The sequence below is a fragment of the Muscardinus avellanarius genome, assembly GCF_963383645.1.
Source record: "Muscardinus avellanarius genome assembly, chromosome: 11".
Taxonomy (NCBI): Eukaryota; Metazoa; Chordata; class Mammalia; order Rodentia; family Gliridae; genus Muscardinus; species Muscardinus avellanarius.
The window spans coordinates 6667049-6684666 of record NC_137797.1 but is presented as its reverse complement, the minus strand read 5'-3'; the positions used below and the strand labels follow the sequence as shown (position 1 = coordinate 6684666).

At 53.9% G+C, this 17618-nt stretch overlaps 1 protein-coding gene across 2 annotated transcripts in view; it reads right to left on the bottom strand.

Annotated features, from left to right (window-relative positions):
- PACSIN2 (protein kinase C and casein kinase substrate in neurons 2) overlaps window positions 1-17345 on the bottom strand; it is a gene marked incomplete at both ends in the record, with an annotated part of 30267 nt that extends 12922 nt beyond the window's left edge. For both annotated transcript variants that reach the window (XM_080705050.1, XM_080705051.1), the window contains 4 exons: window positions 1647-1802; window positions 4698-4933; window positions 5626-5782; window positions 17286-17345. In XM_080705050.1, coding sequence (XP_080561176.1) covers window positions 1647-1802; window positions 4698-4933; window positions 5626-5782; window positions 17286-17345 — 609 coding nt within the window. The remainder of the gene's footprint in view (window positions 1-1646; window positions 1803-4697; window positions 4934-5625; window positions 5783-17285) is intronic.
- Window positions 17346-17618: the final 273 nt, after the last annotated feature.

The window sequence follows — 17618 nt, the reverse complement described above, 5'->3', positions numbered from 1 at the left end:
CGTGGGCTGGGGTGGCTGAGCTTGGGTCCTCTGAGAGCACGGGCAGAGGCTGCCCTGTCTGGGCTGGGGCGCTCTCAGTGGGAGCCATGTGTATTCACCAGTGCCATCTACACCGCAGTGCCCACCACCTGGGGTCTTGTGTGAGCCCCTGCCCAGCCGGGCGAGATGCAGGGCAGCAGGCTTGGCAGGCCTGGGGCAGGAGCCCTGGAGCCCCCCGTCTGTGCTGACCATGCTGAGCCTGGGCCGTGCTGGCAGTAGGGCCAGCAGCATCCAGGAGATGTCCAGGGGGTGTTCATGGCTGACGTGAGAGGCGGCCCTCACAAACCCGTGGGTTTGGGCACTGAGAGAGAGAGAGAGCGCGCACTCGTGTGTGTGTGTGTGTGTGTGTGTGTGTGTGTGTGTGTGTGTGTGTGGCCTCCTCAGGACCCCAGGAGCACAAGATCCACTCAGGCCCCGAGGCCACTCGCAGACCCCAGAGGCAGGGAGGGAACCGCTACCGAGGGCCCAGCCACCACACACATGCACGCACGCGCACACGCACACGCACACACACATGCACACGCACCCCACACCCACTGAGGTGCTTCATCTTTCTTTCAGGCGCCTTCCAGCCCTGATTCCCTGGGATCCTGAAGAGATCACAGAGTTTCCCAAGGCCAATTATTATTTCCTCCTCCTCCTCCTCCTCTCCCTCCTCCTCTTCCTCTTCTTTATCCTCTTCCTCCTCTTCCTTCTTTTTTGGTACTGGGGATTGAACCCAGGGGCATTCTACTTCCAAGCTGTATCCCAACCCTTTTATTTTCTTATTTTCTGTTGTGGAACAGGGTTTTACTAGTTGCTGAGGCTGGTCTTGAGTCTACGGTCCTGTTTCAGGTCCCAAGTACTGGGTTACAGGTGTGCACTGCTACGCCCGGCGTCTAAATCACATGCTGCCTAGGTTTTCTAACTCCTACACTCTGGGACCTTCCAGGAAGAATGACTACACCTATCTCTAGAGAACTCCAGTTTATGAAGTGCGCTTACAAAGCCCTCTCGTTTGATCTTCTCAAAGAAAAGAAGAGGCTGGGAGGGAACCACCTGCGGAGGCAGGCCTCCCTCCTAAGGGACAGAAGAGCCCCGGCTGCCGGTGCCCAGGTGCCCAGGCACTGAGCCCTCGCGTCCGCAGCCATCGCCCTGCCACCTGGCCCCCGCAGCCCGTGCCCTGCCTGTGCCGCCTGCCCACCGGGATGTCACGTCCCCTCCACCCTCTGCCTTCCCTCCTTGGGCTCCAGCCTGCTCTGCAGCATTCCAGGCTCCCCACTCTGTAGAACCCTTCACCCCGGCTCACACAGCAGTCGCCGCCATCTCCACGCCCCGCACAGGCCAGTCCTCTCTGCGGCAACCCCAGCCTCCCCTGAAGACTCCCTGGGAGCCACCTCCTCCCCTGGGCTCCAGAGCACCCGCCAGCCCTTGGCTCTGTCCCTCCTGAGGCAGGCGCCACGCTGGGTAAGGCCAGGCGCTACCGAGGTGCCTGAGGGCAGGAGGTATTCCGTGGGTATTTATCCCTCCATCCACCCATCCAACTGCAGACTGCCAAAGGTTCACCACATGCCAGCTCCACAGCAAGCGCATGCTGACGGCGTGGACAGCGCCGGGTGAGCCTTTACCTTCAGGACATCTTGCTTGCACTTCTCGACCTTATCTTGCAGCTTCTTGAGCTGTTCGGGGTTGAGGGACGGATCTGCTTTGCTGTTGGCTTCTCTAGAGATGGCCAGCTTCTCTTCTTTGCAAGCGGTGTGGTGGGCTTTCTTGGCTGCTTCTACCTGCAGGGAGAATGAATTCTTTAGGCCATATTGCTGACAGTTCAGGCTCCTTGCCAGAGGTCACACAGACCGTGGAAAGGAAAAGCAGTACAGACTCTGTGTTCTGTCCTACAAGGGACCTCACTACAAATACTGACCCACTGCCCGCCATGTCACGTGTGCTTCTAGGTGCCGAGGAAACACCAGAGGGCAATAGGACCTGGGCTTCCATGAAGGTTCACGCTCAAGTTGGGGTAGCCAAAGAGAGGTAGGTACATACATCCATGCATTTTATTTACTGGTCCTGGGGATTGAACCCTGAGACGGTTCTACCTTTGTGCTGTATCCCCAGAACTATTTAATTTTCTATTTAAAATATGGTCTAAGTTGCAGAGGGCCTCACAAGTAGCTGAGGCTGGCCGCAAACCTGCCATCCTCCTGTCTCAGCCTCCCAAGTGCTGGGATTACAAGTGTGGGCCACCATGTCTGGCTCAGGAATATTTCAATGCCAGCCTAAGTCAGGGGTGTTAAGTGCTACAGAGGAAAACGCAGCTGGAAGAGAGAAGGTCACATATGAGGGGAGAGCTGAGCACATTTATTCAGAATGGCAGGGGAAGCCAGCCGAGATGACATGCAGCAGAAGTGAAGTGTCATGGGCAGCCGGGGCAAGGGCGTGCCAGGACAGAGACCACAGAGAGAGCTCCAGAGGAGGAGCAGGAAGGGGGTGCTGGGCAGGAGGTGGGCGGGCCGCACCCCACATGCGCACACACCCACAGAGGTGTGTGGGGTTGATTTAAAAGCATCATGCTAAGTGAGACCAGCCAACCTCAGAAAGTCAAGGGTTGTACGTTCTCGCTCATGTGGAAGCTAGCGAGAAAATGGCAAACACAGGGACTTTAAGTCATGCAGAGAGACCTGTACAGTGGGGGAGGGGCTGGGAAAGAGGGAGGAAACAGTCCAAATAATGCTAAGCTTTGTGAAGGTAGACCAGCAATTTCACTAACACGCGGGAGTGAGGATGGGACGTGGGGGAAACACGCTGGGAGCTCTGTGCATGTATGTGTTTACCACCGAACCTCGCTCTGATGTTTAAGTATAGTGCATTAATAAAAATAATTTTAAAAATAAGCAAAAGATAGCCGGGCGTGGTGGCGCACGCTTGTAATCCCCGCGCTTGGGAGGCTGAGACAGGAGGATCGCACAGGTTCGAAGCCAGCCTCAGCTACTTAGTGAGGCTCTCAGCAACTTAGTGAGACCCTGTTTCAAAAAAAAAACAGAAAATAGGTCTGGGAGTATAGCCCGGAGGTAGAAAGCCTCTGCGTTCCACTCCCAGTACCACCAATAAATAAATAAATAAATAAATAAATAAATAAATAAATAAATAAATAAATAAATAAATAAATAAATGCAAAAGATGACACCTTTTTTGAGCCAAAACCTAGATTTCACTCTACAAGTAAAGAGGAGTTTGTAGCAAAGGCCTTGTGTGGGGAGACAGTTCTATTATGAATGGGTCCAGGCCAATACGGAAGAGTAAGACGCTTCAAAAGCCAAGATGCAGAGCCGGGCATGGTGGCACACGCTTGTAACTCCAGCATTCGGGAGGCTGAGACAGGAGGATCGCGGTTCGCAGACAGCCTCAGCTACTTAGTGAGGCCCTCTGCAACTCAGTGAGACCCGGTTTCAAAGTAAAGAGTAAAAAATAGGGCAGGGAGTGTAGCTCGGAGGTCAAATGCCCCTGGGTTCCATCCCCAGACCCACACACACACAAAAAAAGCCAAGATGCAAACTGGGCGTGGTGGTGCGTGCCTGTAATCCCAGTACTTGGGAGGCTGAGACAGGAGGATTGCAGGTTAGGGGCCAGATTCAGCAACTTAGTGAGGCTCTCAGCAACTTGTTTCAAAATCAAAAAATAAAATAAGGCTGGAGGTGTATCTCAGAGGTAGACTACCCACCTCAACACACACAGCCAAGACAGAGGAACAGGGAAACGAAGAGCCTACAAATAAAGTTGTTTTCTGGTTGATTTAAGAAGGCAAGCAGCTTGCTCCTGAGAAAGCCAGGGGTGTGTGTGTGTGTGGGGGGGGGGGTTAGATGCCCAGCAAGAGATGGCCAATCTGCAGGTGAGTGGAGCAAATGTGCAGAGGGCCGTGTAGGCTGGCTGCTGGTTGCTGGCCACGGCCTAGAGACTTGGTGACTCTAATTACTATTTTTAGAACAAGAAGCATCAAGTTGGCTGTGGTGGCGCACACTTATAATCTCAGTACTTTGGAAGCTGAGACAGGAGGATTGCAGGTTCATGGCCAGCCTCAGCTACTTAGCAAGGCCTTCTGCAACTTAGAAGACTCTATTTCAAGATTAAAATAATTTAAAAAGGACTGGGCCGAGTATGGTAGCACATGCCTATAATCCTAGTACTTGAGAAACTGGGATAGGAGGATCACAGGTTCAATCTCAGAAACTCAGTGTGGCTCACATCAACTTAGTGAGATCCTGTTTCCAAATAAAATATAGGGTGTAGCTAAGAAGTAGAATGCCCCTGGGTTTAATGCCCAGCACCACACATACACACAAAATAGGTATCTGTATTATTTTCAAGTTTGGGAGACTCACTCAAGAGAAATAACGAATTAAGCCAATCTTTTCTTTCTGGTCGAAAAAGACTTGTAAATATCGTCACCAGACAGTTGTACAGGTTGGGAGAAGTGCTGTTCGGGGTGAGTGCTTGAGTTTTGAGCTCTACCACTAGTGCACAGTTTGGTTCTGTTTCTAAGCCTGTAGAGTGGCTTGGTAAGATTAAACTTAAGGACCTGGATAACGGCCAGCCACCAGGCTGTGGCCTGAGGGCGGCTCTTCCTCTAGCAGCTGTTACCAGCTGTGCTCTCCTGTGGCTAAGCAGCAGAGGGAGGGAGGCACCTCTTTCAGCTTCTTGGCCCAGGGCTTCTGGGCCTTCCGAAAGCCGTCCTCTGCCTCCTTGGTCTCCTTGAAGCCACCCATCATCTGCTTGTGAAAGGCTTCCTTCTGCCAGTTCTTGATCTTCTCAAAGTCCTCGTTCATCAGGGAGGCCTTCACTTCCAGGTGCAGCTCGCTCACCCTCTCTGCCTCCGACATGACCGCTATCCACGCCTTCTCCACCGTTCCGTACTGCGGCCCTGGCCAGGAAAGGAACCGGGTCACTTGGCTGCAGCAGGCTGAGGATTTCCTATTATCTGCAGCTGTTCGCCTAGGAGCATCTTGGCCCACACTTACTTCCTTCTTTTAAAAGCCATCGAGCTCATTAAAAACTTACATATTCGGAAGCACTGATCGGTCTAAAGATGGCCAGAAGGCCACCACTCTTGGTGGCCCCTGGCCAGGCCCCTGCTGTCTCCCTCTGATGGGCCACTTTTATTCTATCCCACGAGGGGCGGGGCCTAGAGCGGAAGCCAGGGAAGGCAAGGGAGGCTAGCTCCACCGCCAGGACACTAGCTGGTCAGCACTGCTCAGGCTTATCTGACTTGCTAAATGGCCAGGCTTAAAAACAAACAGCGAGGCCTTTGGGTTGACAGGAGCATCAAGTTTCAGCCCTGAGCAGCTGAGTTAAAATGGCAAGTGCGTCCTGCTGAGGACAAGGGCTGGAGCAGGGAACTCGAGGGCCACTTGCAAAGAGCAGTCCAGCACCCCAAGGAAAAGGGACAAAAGCTTATGCAGCCAGTGCCTGCCCAGTGACCAGCGCCTTGCTGTCCCCACAGAAATCAGCCCCACGAGCCATCAGGCACTCTCCCACCTGGATCCGATAAGGGAGGAGAGGCCCAGAGAGGGTCAACAAGTGGCTGCGGCCTGGCAGAGAACAGCCGATGCCTACCCTTCTCCACTAGCTGCTTCCACCGCCGCGCCCACTCAGTGAGCTGCTGCGCGTACGCCTTCTCGATGCGCGCCCGCTCGTGCAGGCAGTTCATGAGGTCGCTGCACAGGCGGTGGCCGTCATCGATCCGCTTCACGGTCCGCTTGTAGTTCCCCACCTAGGAGACAGAGCCACACGATGAAGAGAAAGCCCAGGCGGTTCACATGCCAGTACCTCCCCGGAGTGGGCTGCCTCCTCTCTGCCACACAAGCCCCCATGCTCACCCCGGGCTCACCCCGTCTCCTCACCATTTGAGGAGTACTGAGCAAGAACCCAGCTGTGGGGTGGGGGTGAGCAGGCCAGAGAGCAGGCTGAGGTGCCTGGGAGAGCAGAGCAAGGCCTGGGCGGTGCTCCAGGCAAGAGGCCGCCCACCTAAGCCTTCTGCTGGGTACGCTTCCCAGTGACAGCAATAAACACCCCCAGCCTCCATCCAGCACGCAGCATGTGAGTGCGCCCCACCTCCAGAGGTGGCCACCTGACCAAGTGGTTCACGAATGAGGAGACCAGGCCCAGTGCAGTTACAGTCTGCCAGGGGCCCGCAGCTGCGGTGCCTGGGCGGCAGCTGGAGGCAGTTTTCAAATGGATTCAGATAGGACAGCCTCGGCAGCAAAGCTCACACTCTCACCTGCTTTTGTCATGGACAAAGTGACTTTTGACCATCTTTTTCATAAGTTTTCCATAAGAAAAACTAGCTTATTAAATTAGACATAATAAAAGCTGGGCATGGCGGCACACGCTTGTAATCCTAGCATTCAGGAGGCTGAGACAGGAGGATCACAGGTTTGCAGACAGCCTCAGCTACTTAGTGAGGCCCTTTGCAACTCAGTGAAACCCCGTTTCAAAATAAAGAATAAAAAATAGGGCTGGGGGTGTAGCTTGAAGGTAGAATGCCCCTGGGTTCCATTCCCAGTACTGCAAAAAAAAAAAAAAAAAAAAGACATAATAAAATTATAATTGGGAAGGTGCTAATGGGTAACTTGGAGTGAAAATCAGCGTGTTTAATGTTTCATGTGCCAAGCCACTGACCTGAGGGCGCAGGGAGCTGACACGGGAGCACCAAGGGGAAGGACAGAAACGGGCCTGCTACATGCTGGCTCTTTTTCTCCTGCTAACATCTTGGCCAAGCCCTTGCCTTCCCTAGCAGTCACCGCCTGGCTGGTCATCCAGGCTGTCCTCAGCTTAGTGTGGATCTGGAAGCTCCCAGAGGTCAGCGTGGAAGTGCACCTGCTTTTGCAGGAAAGGGCACTGTCTCTGTGTGGCCCCTGGCACTACCATGTCTCTCTTCACCTAAGCTGAGTTAGGCAGGTGGGGAGGAGGGCTGAGGGATGGGCTGCCAGGAAAGGATGGTGGTGGTAAGACTGTGCAAAGGGACAAATACTCAGGCCCTGCATGCAGGTGGCAAGGGGAGGGAAGGGGGCGGTGGCATCTTAAGGAAGAGCTGTCCTGGAGGCCCAGCTCTCCACAGGGTACGATGACCCCCTCCTGTGGGATCCAGAGTCCTGCTGCACAGCACAGAGCCCTGGAGGGTTGTTAGACTGGGCAGCCTTCTCCAGAGGCCTGACGGGATTTCCAGACTGCTTGCTGAAGTGTGGGAAAACCCTTGGACCCACCGCCAGCCACTCCCTCCGCCGATCCCTCCAGCCAGGGGTGAGGCCTGGCAGGAGCTCCACAGTGGCTGGGCCCGAGCTGCAGCCCCCTCTGGAGGCCAAAGCAAGTGTTTTCACAACACTTTGAAAGTGACATCACACACTTACTACTTCCTTTGAAATAGCGCTGTCATTCTGAAATTCATGGCAGGATGAAAATACCTGACAAAACACAGCTTAGTGTTGCTGAGGTGGGGGCAGGAAGAGCAAAGGTAATCACAGACTACATTAAGTTTCGACAGTCACCATGAAACTGTGCTACAGAGCAGCTTCTGCCTCCGTCAGCAGCATTATTCAAATTGGCGACAGCCATCAAAATAGTCTTCTTGCCTCTACAAAAACCCATCTACTTCTCTGACTTTCAAAACCTTTGGGGAAGCCGGGCGTGGTGGTGCACACTTGTAATCCCCGCGCTTGGGAGGCTGAGACAGGAGGATTGCACGGGTTCGAAGCCAGCCTCAGCTACTGAGTGAGGCTCACAGCAACTTAGTGAGACCCTGTTTCCAAATAAAGTATAAAATAGGCCTGGGAGTATAGCCTGGAGGTAGAAAAGCCCCTGGGTTCCACTCCCAGTATCAGAAAAAAATAAATAAATAAAAAAAAGAGCCAGGCGTGGTGACACACACTTGTAATCCCAGCATTCGGGAGGCTGAGACCGGAGGATCACGGTTTGCGGACAGCCTCAGCTACTTAGTGAGGCCCTCTGCAACTCAGTGAGACCCTGTTTCAAAATAAAGAATAAAAAATGGGGCAGGGGGTGTAGCTCAGAGGTAGAATGCCCCTGGGTCCCATCCCCAGACCTGAAATAAATAAATAGTAAAAAAAAAAAAAAAACTAGGGCTGGGGTTGCAGCTTGAAGGTAGAAGGCCCCTGGGTTCCATCCCCAGTACCACAAAAACAAACAAAATACCTGTACTTCCTATTTGCTTATTTATTTGGTACTAGGGATTGAATCCACAGGCTGAACCTCTGAGCTATACCCCCAGCCCTTTTCATTATTTATTTTGGAACAGGGCCTGCTAAGTGTCTGGGCCTGGCCGTGAACCTGTAGTGCTCTGGCCTCAGCCTCTCAAGTACTAGAGTGCAGGTGAGTGTCGCCACACCTGGCTCTGCACTTCACATTTAAAGGGTGACTTTCGAAATCTGAAGCTGCCCTGAACGCTGAAGAGCTGTCTTGGGTTCTCATGCAAGATGTCATGGTCCTGGAGGTAGCAGTGGGGCCTGTCCTGGCCCCGTGGCCACTGCATGGGTGGAGCCAAGGGAAGAAAGGGCACGCCACATAACAAGCACCAAGAGACTCCCAAACCACTGGCTCACAAAGCAAAGGCGCCTTCCTGTTCCCAAGCAAGGCACTATTGTGGTCCTAGTAGCGGAGCTACAGCCCATGGCTGTCTTCTAATTGAGATGGATTCAGGCACAGGCAAAGTTGCCCTTTCCAGGGATACCCTTAGAGAAGTCTGGACTCCATCCCCACAGTCAAGGTACAGAACATCTCTACCTCCCTACAAAGGTCCCTGGTACCCCTTGCAGGCCATCCCCTCCCTACAAGACCAGCCAGCACAGACAGGATTTCTGCCGCCCTTCTAGGATGGCCCATGTAGTCTGGCTCTTGTGACTGGCTTCTGTCCCTTACCATGATGCCTTTGAGACTCGTGCCCAGTCTTTTTTTTTTTTTTTTGGTGGTCCTGGGGATGGAACCCAGGGGCATTCTACCTCCGGGCTACACTCCCAGACCTATTTTATTTGAAACAGGGTCTCTTAAACCAGCTGAGGCTGGCTTCGAACCTGCACGATCCTCGTCTCCACCTCCCAAGCGCAGGGATTACAAGCGTGCCCACCACACCCGGCTGTGCCCAGTCTTTTTTATTGCTAGGTAGCATCCGTTGTATGGCGAGGCTGCCGTGGTCTATCCCTTCCTCGGAGCCACAGGCGCCACATGCGGGTCTTTACAGAGGCCTCCACATCATTCCTTTTCATCTACCTTTGGTCAAGCTCACCTCACAGGTAAGTCACCCACTGCCTCGCTTCTGAGGCACGCAGGGAAGCCCTTCCCCTCCCTGAGCGGGCAGACCTCAGCGCCATGAGGAATCTCGCAGGCCTGACCCACAGCGGGCCTGCCAGCTTCTGGCTGTGCCAGTGCTGGCTCCCGAGGCACACGGAGCGAGGGAGTGGCAGCCCCCAGCCTCGAGACTTCAGGCAAGGCTCCTTAAAGTTTCCAAAGCTAAAGCTATATGAATGCACATACACATTATTACATTAAGAACTGGGTATTTCTGTTTAGAAACTGACTACAAGTGCTGCCTCCCAGTTGGAGACAAACCAACGAAGGACAGCAGTCTAAGCCTCCCAATACTCTACACACCAGCAGGAGAAAGCCAGGCCCCGCAGGAGGCCAGGAGAGGACACAGCTCAGGACCCGAGAACTCAGCGAGCTCTCTACTCCTGCAGACTGCGAGCAGCTGAGCATGCGTGCAGAGGTAGCATGTGGCCCCTACTGGGTCTGCCGGGAGGAAGATGGCGGCAGGCTGGCCACCAGCAACCCGGTGGGGACTGTCATTTGCCCACACGTGCCCTATGACGACCCTGCAATTCTGCTGCAGACCTATATCCCAGAATGCTCTCTTGTGCTCGCATTCAGGCAGGGCAGCACTCCTGTGTGGCGTGGCACGGCTCAGGAACACACCGCAAGCTGAGCAGAACCAGAAGGGTGTGGACGCCCGCTGGGCAAATCACAGTGCCTGCAGGAGAAGCGCACCACCGGGTGGTAACTGCTGGAGGGCAAACGGGCAGCTCCCCGCGCTCCCATCACATGACTGGAAGAGCCGCCCAAGCACAACCAGCAGGGCTTCGTCGCTCACCTAGGAAGCATCGGCGACGTCCAGGGCCGAGTCAGCCCGTCTCCAAGCCCACCGGCTCCAGGGCTGAGTCTCTTCTGCCATCAGCAGCAGCATCGCTGCTTCTCACAGATGCTGCACCCTAAACGCACCCACTGGCGCCCCTGCTGGCGCGCCAGCCGGCCACCGCAGGACGCTGCTGACCGGCAGTCCCAGTCATTACTCTGAATCTTCCTTTCCAAACAGGGCCGACTACTGGTCTTGGCTTGTGAAATCTGTCGTGTGCCCGAAGACACCAAAGCATTAGGGGATACCTCTGGAAACCCGCTGGATCTGGGCCTCGCATTAGGGAATACCTTTGGAAACCCGCTGGATCTGGGCCTCGCATTAGGGGATACCTTTGGAAACCCGCTGGATCTGGGCCTCGCTTTTTGGAGACTAAACTGTGCTCTACTTCGCATTTCTACAAAATTCTGTATTTCCTATCCCCAACCTTCCTTCCACCTCCCTCTGGACGCTGGCTGCTCCTCTGAATCACAGCCTAGACACCCCCTCACCGGGCCATCGCCGAGGAGCGGGCTCAGCCTCGCAGGCAGAGGCGGCCTGCTGCCGCTGCTCTCTCTCACAGCCTCCCTCCCTTCCCAGCCCTCCTGAGTGCCCGCCTGCCTCAGCCCAGCGCAGCTCCGGCCATAGCCCTGGGCCTCACTCAGGCCCCGGCGCCCAGCATTCAGCTCCTGCCCCATCGGCTGGCCCCATCCTCTGATCCTGGATCTGCTGACTGCCAAATGGGAGGGGGAAGAAAATGAGGCTCCCTGCCCTGCAAAGGCCTCCCCTGCTCTTCAGTCCCAGATTTCAACAACTTCAAAGATCAACTGAGTTATCTTTAATAAAAATAGTCAAAATGACAAACTAAAAAGTAGATGAAATGAAAACCCAGAAACTTCAATTTTCAGATCCTAATTCCAATAGCAGAACACATAAAATAAATAACATAAAGAAGCAGGCCGCGTTAAAACTGAGCTCTTTTTGAACTGAACTCTTTCCTCTGAGGCTGTCAGCCATGTTCTCTGTGCTCCTTGCCCTCAGGGAAGGTGGCGTGTGCTGCCCAGTGGAGAAGGGCCCCTAGGTACCCCACACAGCACAGGCCAGGCCTGCGCGCCATGTCTCCAAGACCCCTTCTGGAAAACCAGTCTCCGGGCTGAGCTCGAGCCTCGCTCCTCCTTCAGCTGACTGCCCAGCAAATGGCAGGAGCTTGGCCCGGGTGCCGAGGCCAGGCGGCTGCCCTCTTCATCCACCCTGCATCCCAGTGAGGGGCCTGCTGTTGAAGAAGAAGACGGCAACCTCTTCTTCCTGGTGTGTAAGTGCTCTCCGAAGGCCAGCTCTCAGCAGAAGCCCAGAGGCACCCTAACAGTGAAAGGAGCAGGGACTCGAGACATCTGGCATCAGATAAGCCCTAAGTACAAGCCCACCAGGTGGGAGTGGCGGTCCCTCCAGGAGTATGTGCCCCTGGCCCCTCACCTCAGTCCACCTCTACCCTGGCCCTGGCCTCCTGCATCTGGACACCTGTTTCCTTCACAACTCCCACTGCCTTACCAGGCCCACCCCGGCCCTGTCAGCTCCAACCAGCAAAGTCTCGAGGAGCCTGTGTAATTAGACTTGCTGCTAATCCATTACTGTGCTAATAGTGGGAAATGTGTCTCCAACACGTCAAACAAGTTGCTTCCACATCCCTCAACTCCAAGGAGAAAACAAATGCCTCTTCAGAGGGTAAGCTTCTTGACAGCACAAGCCATTAAGTGTTCAAATCCTCTCAAGGGAAAATTTAGCCGCTCTTGATCTAGCATTTAGAACCGCCCTCCAGATGAGGGAGAGGCAGGTCTGCACCAGGGGCCCACCCCTGCCTTCCTGTCACCGTGTGTGCAAGGCTCACGCGTGCTACACAGGAGCCAGCTCAATGCAGAGCTGATGCTGAGAGGCCTGGGATTCAGGGGTCGCTGGGACCCTCCCGGCCGGGCCTCAGGATCCCAGGGCTCCGGAGGTCCTTGCGCGCGTCAGTGCTGCTGGCCTAGCGTCAGCCCGCACCAGCAGGAGAGGCACTGCACACAGGCAGCCCACCACGACTTGCCTCAGAAGGCCAGGGCCAAGAACAGGGCCTGGCACAGGAGCACTGGCTTTTTGCTGTAGATAACGTGCCCACAGAAAAGTTCACAGATCCTAGCACTCAGCACATGTGTATAAGCTGGATGCACCCCTGCAAATGGAATACGTTAGGGGAACCAGAGAGTACTGCTCCCCAAAGCAGACACCCAGTGCCCCTCAACCCAGCTGTACAACCAGTGAGGAGAGCGCGCCACCTTCTGAATCCACACGGCCTCCGACTAGGACCGTTTCACATATAGAGACTGGAGTCAAGGTCTCACTAGGTTGCCGAAGGCCTTGCTAAATTGTAGAGGCTGGTTTCAAACCTGCAATCTTATTGTCTCAGCCTCTGAAGTACTGGGATTACACCTGTGCACCAACACACCATTTTAAGTCCCTTCTATCTGCATGATTCACATTATATCCTCAAAGCTCAGAAAAGGGCCTGCTAGACAGCAGGTGCTCTATCAGTGCTATGGAAGGGATGACTTCTGGTCAGTAGTATGATCTGTGCACCAATGTAAGATCCTACGAGCAGGCGTGGCTCGCCACTAAGCACGTGGCCTCGTCCTTTGAGATCTACTCACACCCGTGGCCGCTTGTTCATTAATTCATTCAATCAGTAACCTTTAAGGACACTTCACAGAGAGATACTTGTGCCTCTGCATCCCCCCGGATATTCCCTTCCTCAAAGGTTCTCTGTGTACACAGAGAGCGCAGGCAGGCCAGACCAATCCGGGTCCACCCGGGACATCTGACCTCTGAATGCACATGCGGCTGATGGCTGAGCAAAGTCCAGCCTGGGAGGACTTCTGATGAGGCCCACTCGGGCCCCACAAACCTTCCATCATTATCTGCACGTGAAGTCTTTTCCCTCCAAATGTCACAGCCAAAGACTTCTGGAGGGCAGGGTATGCCCCTCCTGTGCGGCACACAAGATGGTTTCGGAACGGCCTTCTCCAGTTAGTACCTTTTGGTGGGAAGGAATAAAATGAAACACAAAAGACGTCCACCTTGAGAACAGTAGCCTTTTGTGGGGAAGAGGAATCTGCTGAGTGCCTGGACAGAATGCAGCTGGCAGCAGGTGCCTGGTCACTCAGAGCCAAACAGGACCAGCTCCAAGCAGTCACACCTCCACTCAACAGACAGTTTCATGGGGACACACACCACCACCACCACCAGCAACAACAGCAGCAACACCAACACCAACACTGATATAGCACAAGCTGAAGCGTCATTCAGAGACCAGGGACAGCACCGCAGAGGCAGAGCCCGCCTTGACACGCACTCTCAGGCACAAGGAGGTGTCTCGTCTACTGACATGATCTCAGCTAAGGACTTAACTGGGAGCACAGGAGCCTGTCAGTGACTGGACCTGTTAGAGACACCTGCTTCAATGTATGCTGACAATATTTTCTGCCACCGTCCACCTACTTCTTTTAAGCAGCAGCAGAACAGCTGTAATAGCTCTATATTTAGCTACTGCTTTTCCCAGCAGCCTCTGCCACCAAGTGGGTAATTAAAACCCACTGCAAAGGCACTGCAGGAGCAGGAGGCAGGGTGCGCTGCTTCCACGTTACAGGGATGGCCCCCGCCAGGCCCACGCGGCCCCGTACCACTCATACTTCCGTACCTTCAAGCCTCATGGCAACCCCAAATTGGGCACATTATTACCTCTAGTCTACAGACTGGGAATTGAGATGATGAAAAACTGGGAACTTGCCCACAGTCACGCCCAGGCAGTGCAGGGCAAGGCCAGGCCCCCGGTGCCAAGCATGTCCCCACCTGCCGCAGTGGCCCCTCAGGCCTGTCACTCACCGGGGCTGCAGGGTGAGCTCACCTTCTGACCATCCCCGTGCAGGAGGCAGGGAGGGATTACTGCCAGCCTGCAACATCACTGCAGGTAACTAGAGAAAGGCTCCCTGGGTTCTGCAGGTTTCTACCCACCGTTGTTTTGTTTCGAGGTACTGGGGCTGGAACCCAGGGGCATTCTACCTCTGAGCTACACCCCAGCCCAATTTTTTATTCTTTATTTTGAAACAGGACCTCACCGAGTTGCAAAGGGCCTCACTAAGTAGCTGAGGCTGTCTGTGAACTTTCCATCCTCCTGTCTCAGCCTCCCAAGTACTGGGATTACAAGTGTGAGCCTCCACGCCCAGCTCTACCTACAGTTTTGAGAAGAGGGAGGACCTGCATTTCTTTCTTTTCTTTTCTTCTTTTTTTTTTTTTTGTAGTACTGGGGATGGAACCCAAGGACATTTCACCTCTAAGCTACACCCCCAGTCCTATTTTTTATTCTTTATTTTGAAACAGGGTCTCACTGCGTTGCAAAGGGCCCCACTAAGTAGCTGAAGCCGTCTGCGAACTGCGATCCTCCTGTCTCAGCTCCAAATGCTGGGATCACGGGCGTGCCCACCACGCCCAGTAGAACCTGTGTATCTAAGGCTAGCATCAGGAGTGCACGGGATGGCTCAGCACAGCCACCGTGGGCTCCTGCGGGGCCGGCGTGGCTAGGCCTCCTTGCAGCCTGCAGGCAGGGCAGAATAAGTCCTGGATCGCAGTTTTGTCCCAAACACAGCACCAAATGGCTTCTGGTAACTGCTGCTTCGAATGCAGCTTCACCGGCTCTGTCCCAGCCCCTCCCAGCAGTGGAGTGCACTAGGCAGTGTCTGTTGCCACGTGACTGGCAATGTGTCCAGCTGCCACTGCGCCTGTCTCTCTCTCTTGCCCCCCAAGTGAAGTGATTCCCAGGCACATGTTCGTCCTGTCACTGAAGCTGGAGCTCTGGCCTGGACCCCCAGGAAGGCTGCCAGTCAGGTAGGGCAGAAAACTCAGCTCCCTCCACAGTTCCTGCACATCTATGCCTGCAGAAAGCGCTCTTCAAGCACAGGGACTCGGGCTCCCCGCTCCCTACCCTGTCTGCACAAGGTCTAGCACACCGCCGCTGCTCAGCAAGATGCAGTTCTTTGCTTTTGCTTGGCTTTCGCCCAGGCTGGCCTCCAGCTCCTGGGTTAACTGACCTTCCTGCCTCAGCCTCGCAAGTGCAGGCCTACAGGCTTGTGCTGCATCATCTGGTACAAACAGTTTTTGTTGTTGTTTTTGTTTTGTTTTTGTGGTACTAGGGATTGAACCCAGAGGTATTCTACCTTTGAGCTATACCCCCGCCTATTTTTTAGTCTTTATTTATTATTATTATTATTATTATTATTATTATTATTATTATTATTATTATTATTGGTGGTACTGGGGTTCCTGGAAGCCCTTCTACATCCGGGCTACACTCCCAGGCCTATTTTATATTTTTATTTAGAAACAGGGTCTCCTAAGCCAGCGTGTGCAGCTGGCTTCGAACCTGCACGATCCTCCTGTCTCAGCCTCCCAAGTACTGGGATTACAAGCGTGTGCCACCACCCCAGCTAAATACAGTTTTAATGGAATGAAGAATTTAGCTCAAAGTCAATCATGACTTTCTCACCAAAACACAGGGAAGTGCTGAGACTTGTTTAAGCTCCTTACTTTTTTATTTTATTTATTTATTTATTTATTATTATTATTATTATTTTTTTTTTTGGTGGTGGTGGTACTGGGGTTCCTGGATACCCTTCTACCTCCAGGCTACACTCCCAGACCTACTTTTCTGTTTTCATTTGGAAACAGGGTCTCTTAAGCCAGCGAGGCTGGCTACGAACCTGCGCGATCCTCCTGCCTCCGCCTCCCAAGCGTGGGGATTGCGAGCGTGCCCACCACGCCCGGCGCTCCTTGCTGTCTTTTAAAACTCGTGCTCCTGTACCCATGAAACTTTAATGGCAGTGGTGCTTGATTTCAGACAAACTTAAGAGTCCTGATTAGTTTGGTTTTATGAAGCCACCTCGTGCTAGTCCCCAGCAAGCACCAGGTGCCGCCTTCTCCTCTGGTCAGGAGGAAGCCGCGGGCGCATCCTCGCTCAGGGCCGGTGTTATTCCTCCTCTACGGAACACGACCCCGGTTGGAGTCGGAGCTGAGTGACCGCCGTGTAGCATAGCTACCGACAGATTTGGGATCAGAGCCCAAATCTTTCCAACCGCAAGGCAGTGCAGAGTCCACGAGGCCCACCATGGCCGGAAAGCTCCATGGGTTCTGCCATGGGGACAAAATGTGATCCGAAGTTGACTTGCTAAGCCGGGTGTGTGGCGCACGCCTGTAATCCCCGCGCTCGGGAGGCTGAGACAGGAGGATCGCACAGGTTCAAAGCCAGCCTCAGCTACTGAGTGAGGCTCTCAGCAACTTAGTGAGACCCTGTTTCCAAATAAAATATAGAAAAGTCTGGGAGTGTAGCTCGGAGGTAGAAAGCCTCTGGGTTCCACCCCTAGTACCACACACACACACACACACACACACAAAAGTTGACTTGCTAGGCTGGAGGATAGTATAGCTCAGTGGTGAAGTGGTTGCTTTTCATATACAAGGCTCTGGGGTCAATCCTTAATATTGGGGGAAAAATGTTGACTTTCCTTTAACCAGCAGGCAGGAAAAATAAATGAGACTCAGGAAAAATGCCTTCAACAAAACAAAACCCCATAAAATACATGATCAGGAAGGGCTAGAAGCGGCCTGTTCAGCCCTCCCGACGCTCGCCTGCACTGTCACGTGATGGCTCGTCAAGCATCCACGCTTCTACTCGAAAGTAAACCTGCTGCTCAGGCCGTGCCGGGTAACTGCCGTGCGCCGCCTCCAGTCACATCGTGGCCGAAACACCCGAGAATGGACAGACTGACGAGGCTTTTCATAGCCACCTTTAAGAGTCACACTTTTAAACCTCTTCAAGTACCAGGGTTTCCTAGCAAGGTAAGCCCGCCACGTTCTCTGAGAGCAGAGGCACGCCTGAACTGGCGAAACACAAGTGCCACATCTCCTCCGCTGCCAGTCTAGCTCTGAGCACAGTGCCGGCGGCTTGGACTGCGCGATTCTCATCTGCCTTCGCCAGACCACGAAGGCTCGCCACGAGAAGAAAGCGAGGCTTTACCTCCCAGAAGCTGTCACTCGAAACTTCCACGCCCACGGAATCATCGTAGGTGACAGACATTTCTCCAGAGGCCGCAGGGGCAGCAGCGTGGACTCAGGGGTCAGGGGTCAGTTTCAGATGCTCAAAATCCGCAGACAAACCTATGAAAGAAAACAGGTCATTGTGGTTTTCATGTTCCCAAGGAAAAAGCAAGCCAGCCCACCGTAGAAGTTGCCATTGACTCTGCCGCCCTCCAGGCTTAAGGCTCAGCTGTTGAGTTTAGGTCGAAGAAAGAAGGTTGTAAACTCTAACCGGCTCTGGGCACCAGTGTGCACATGTGTGATGTGTGTGTTC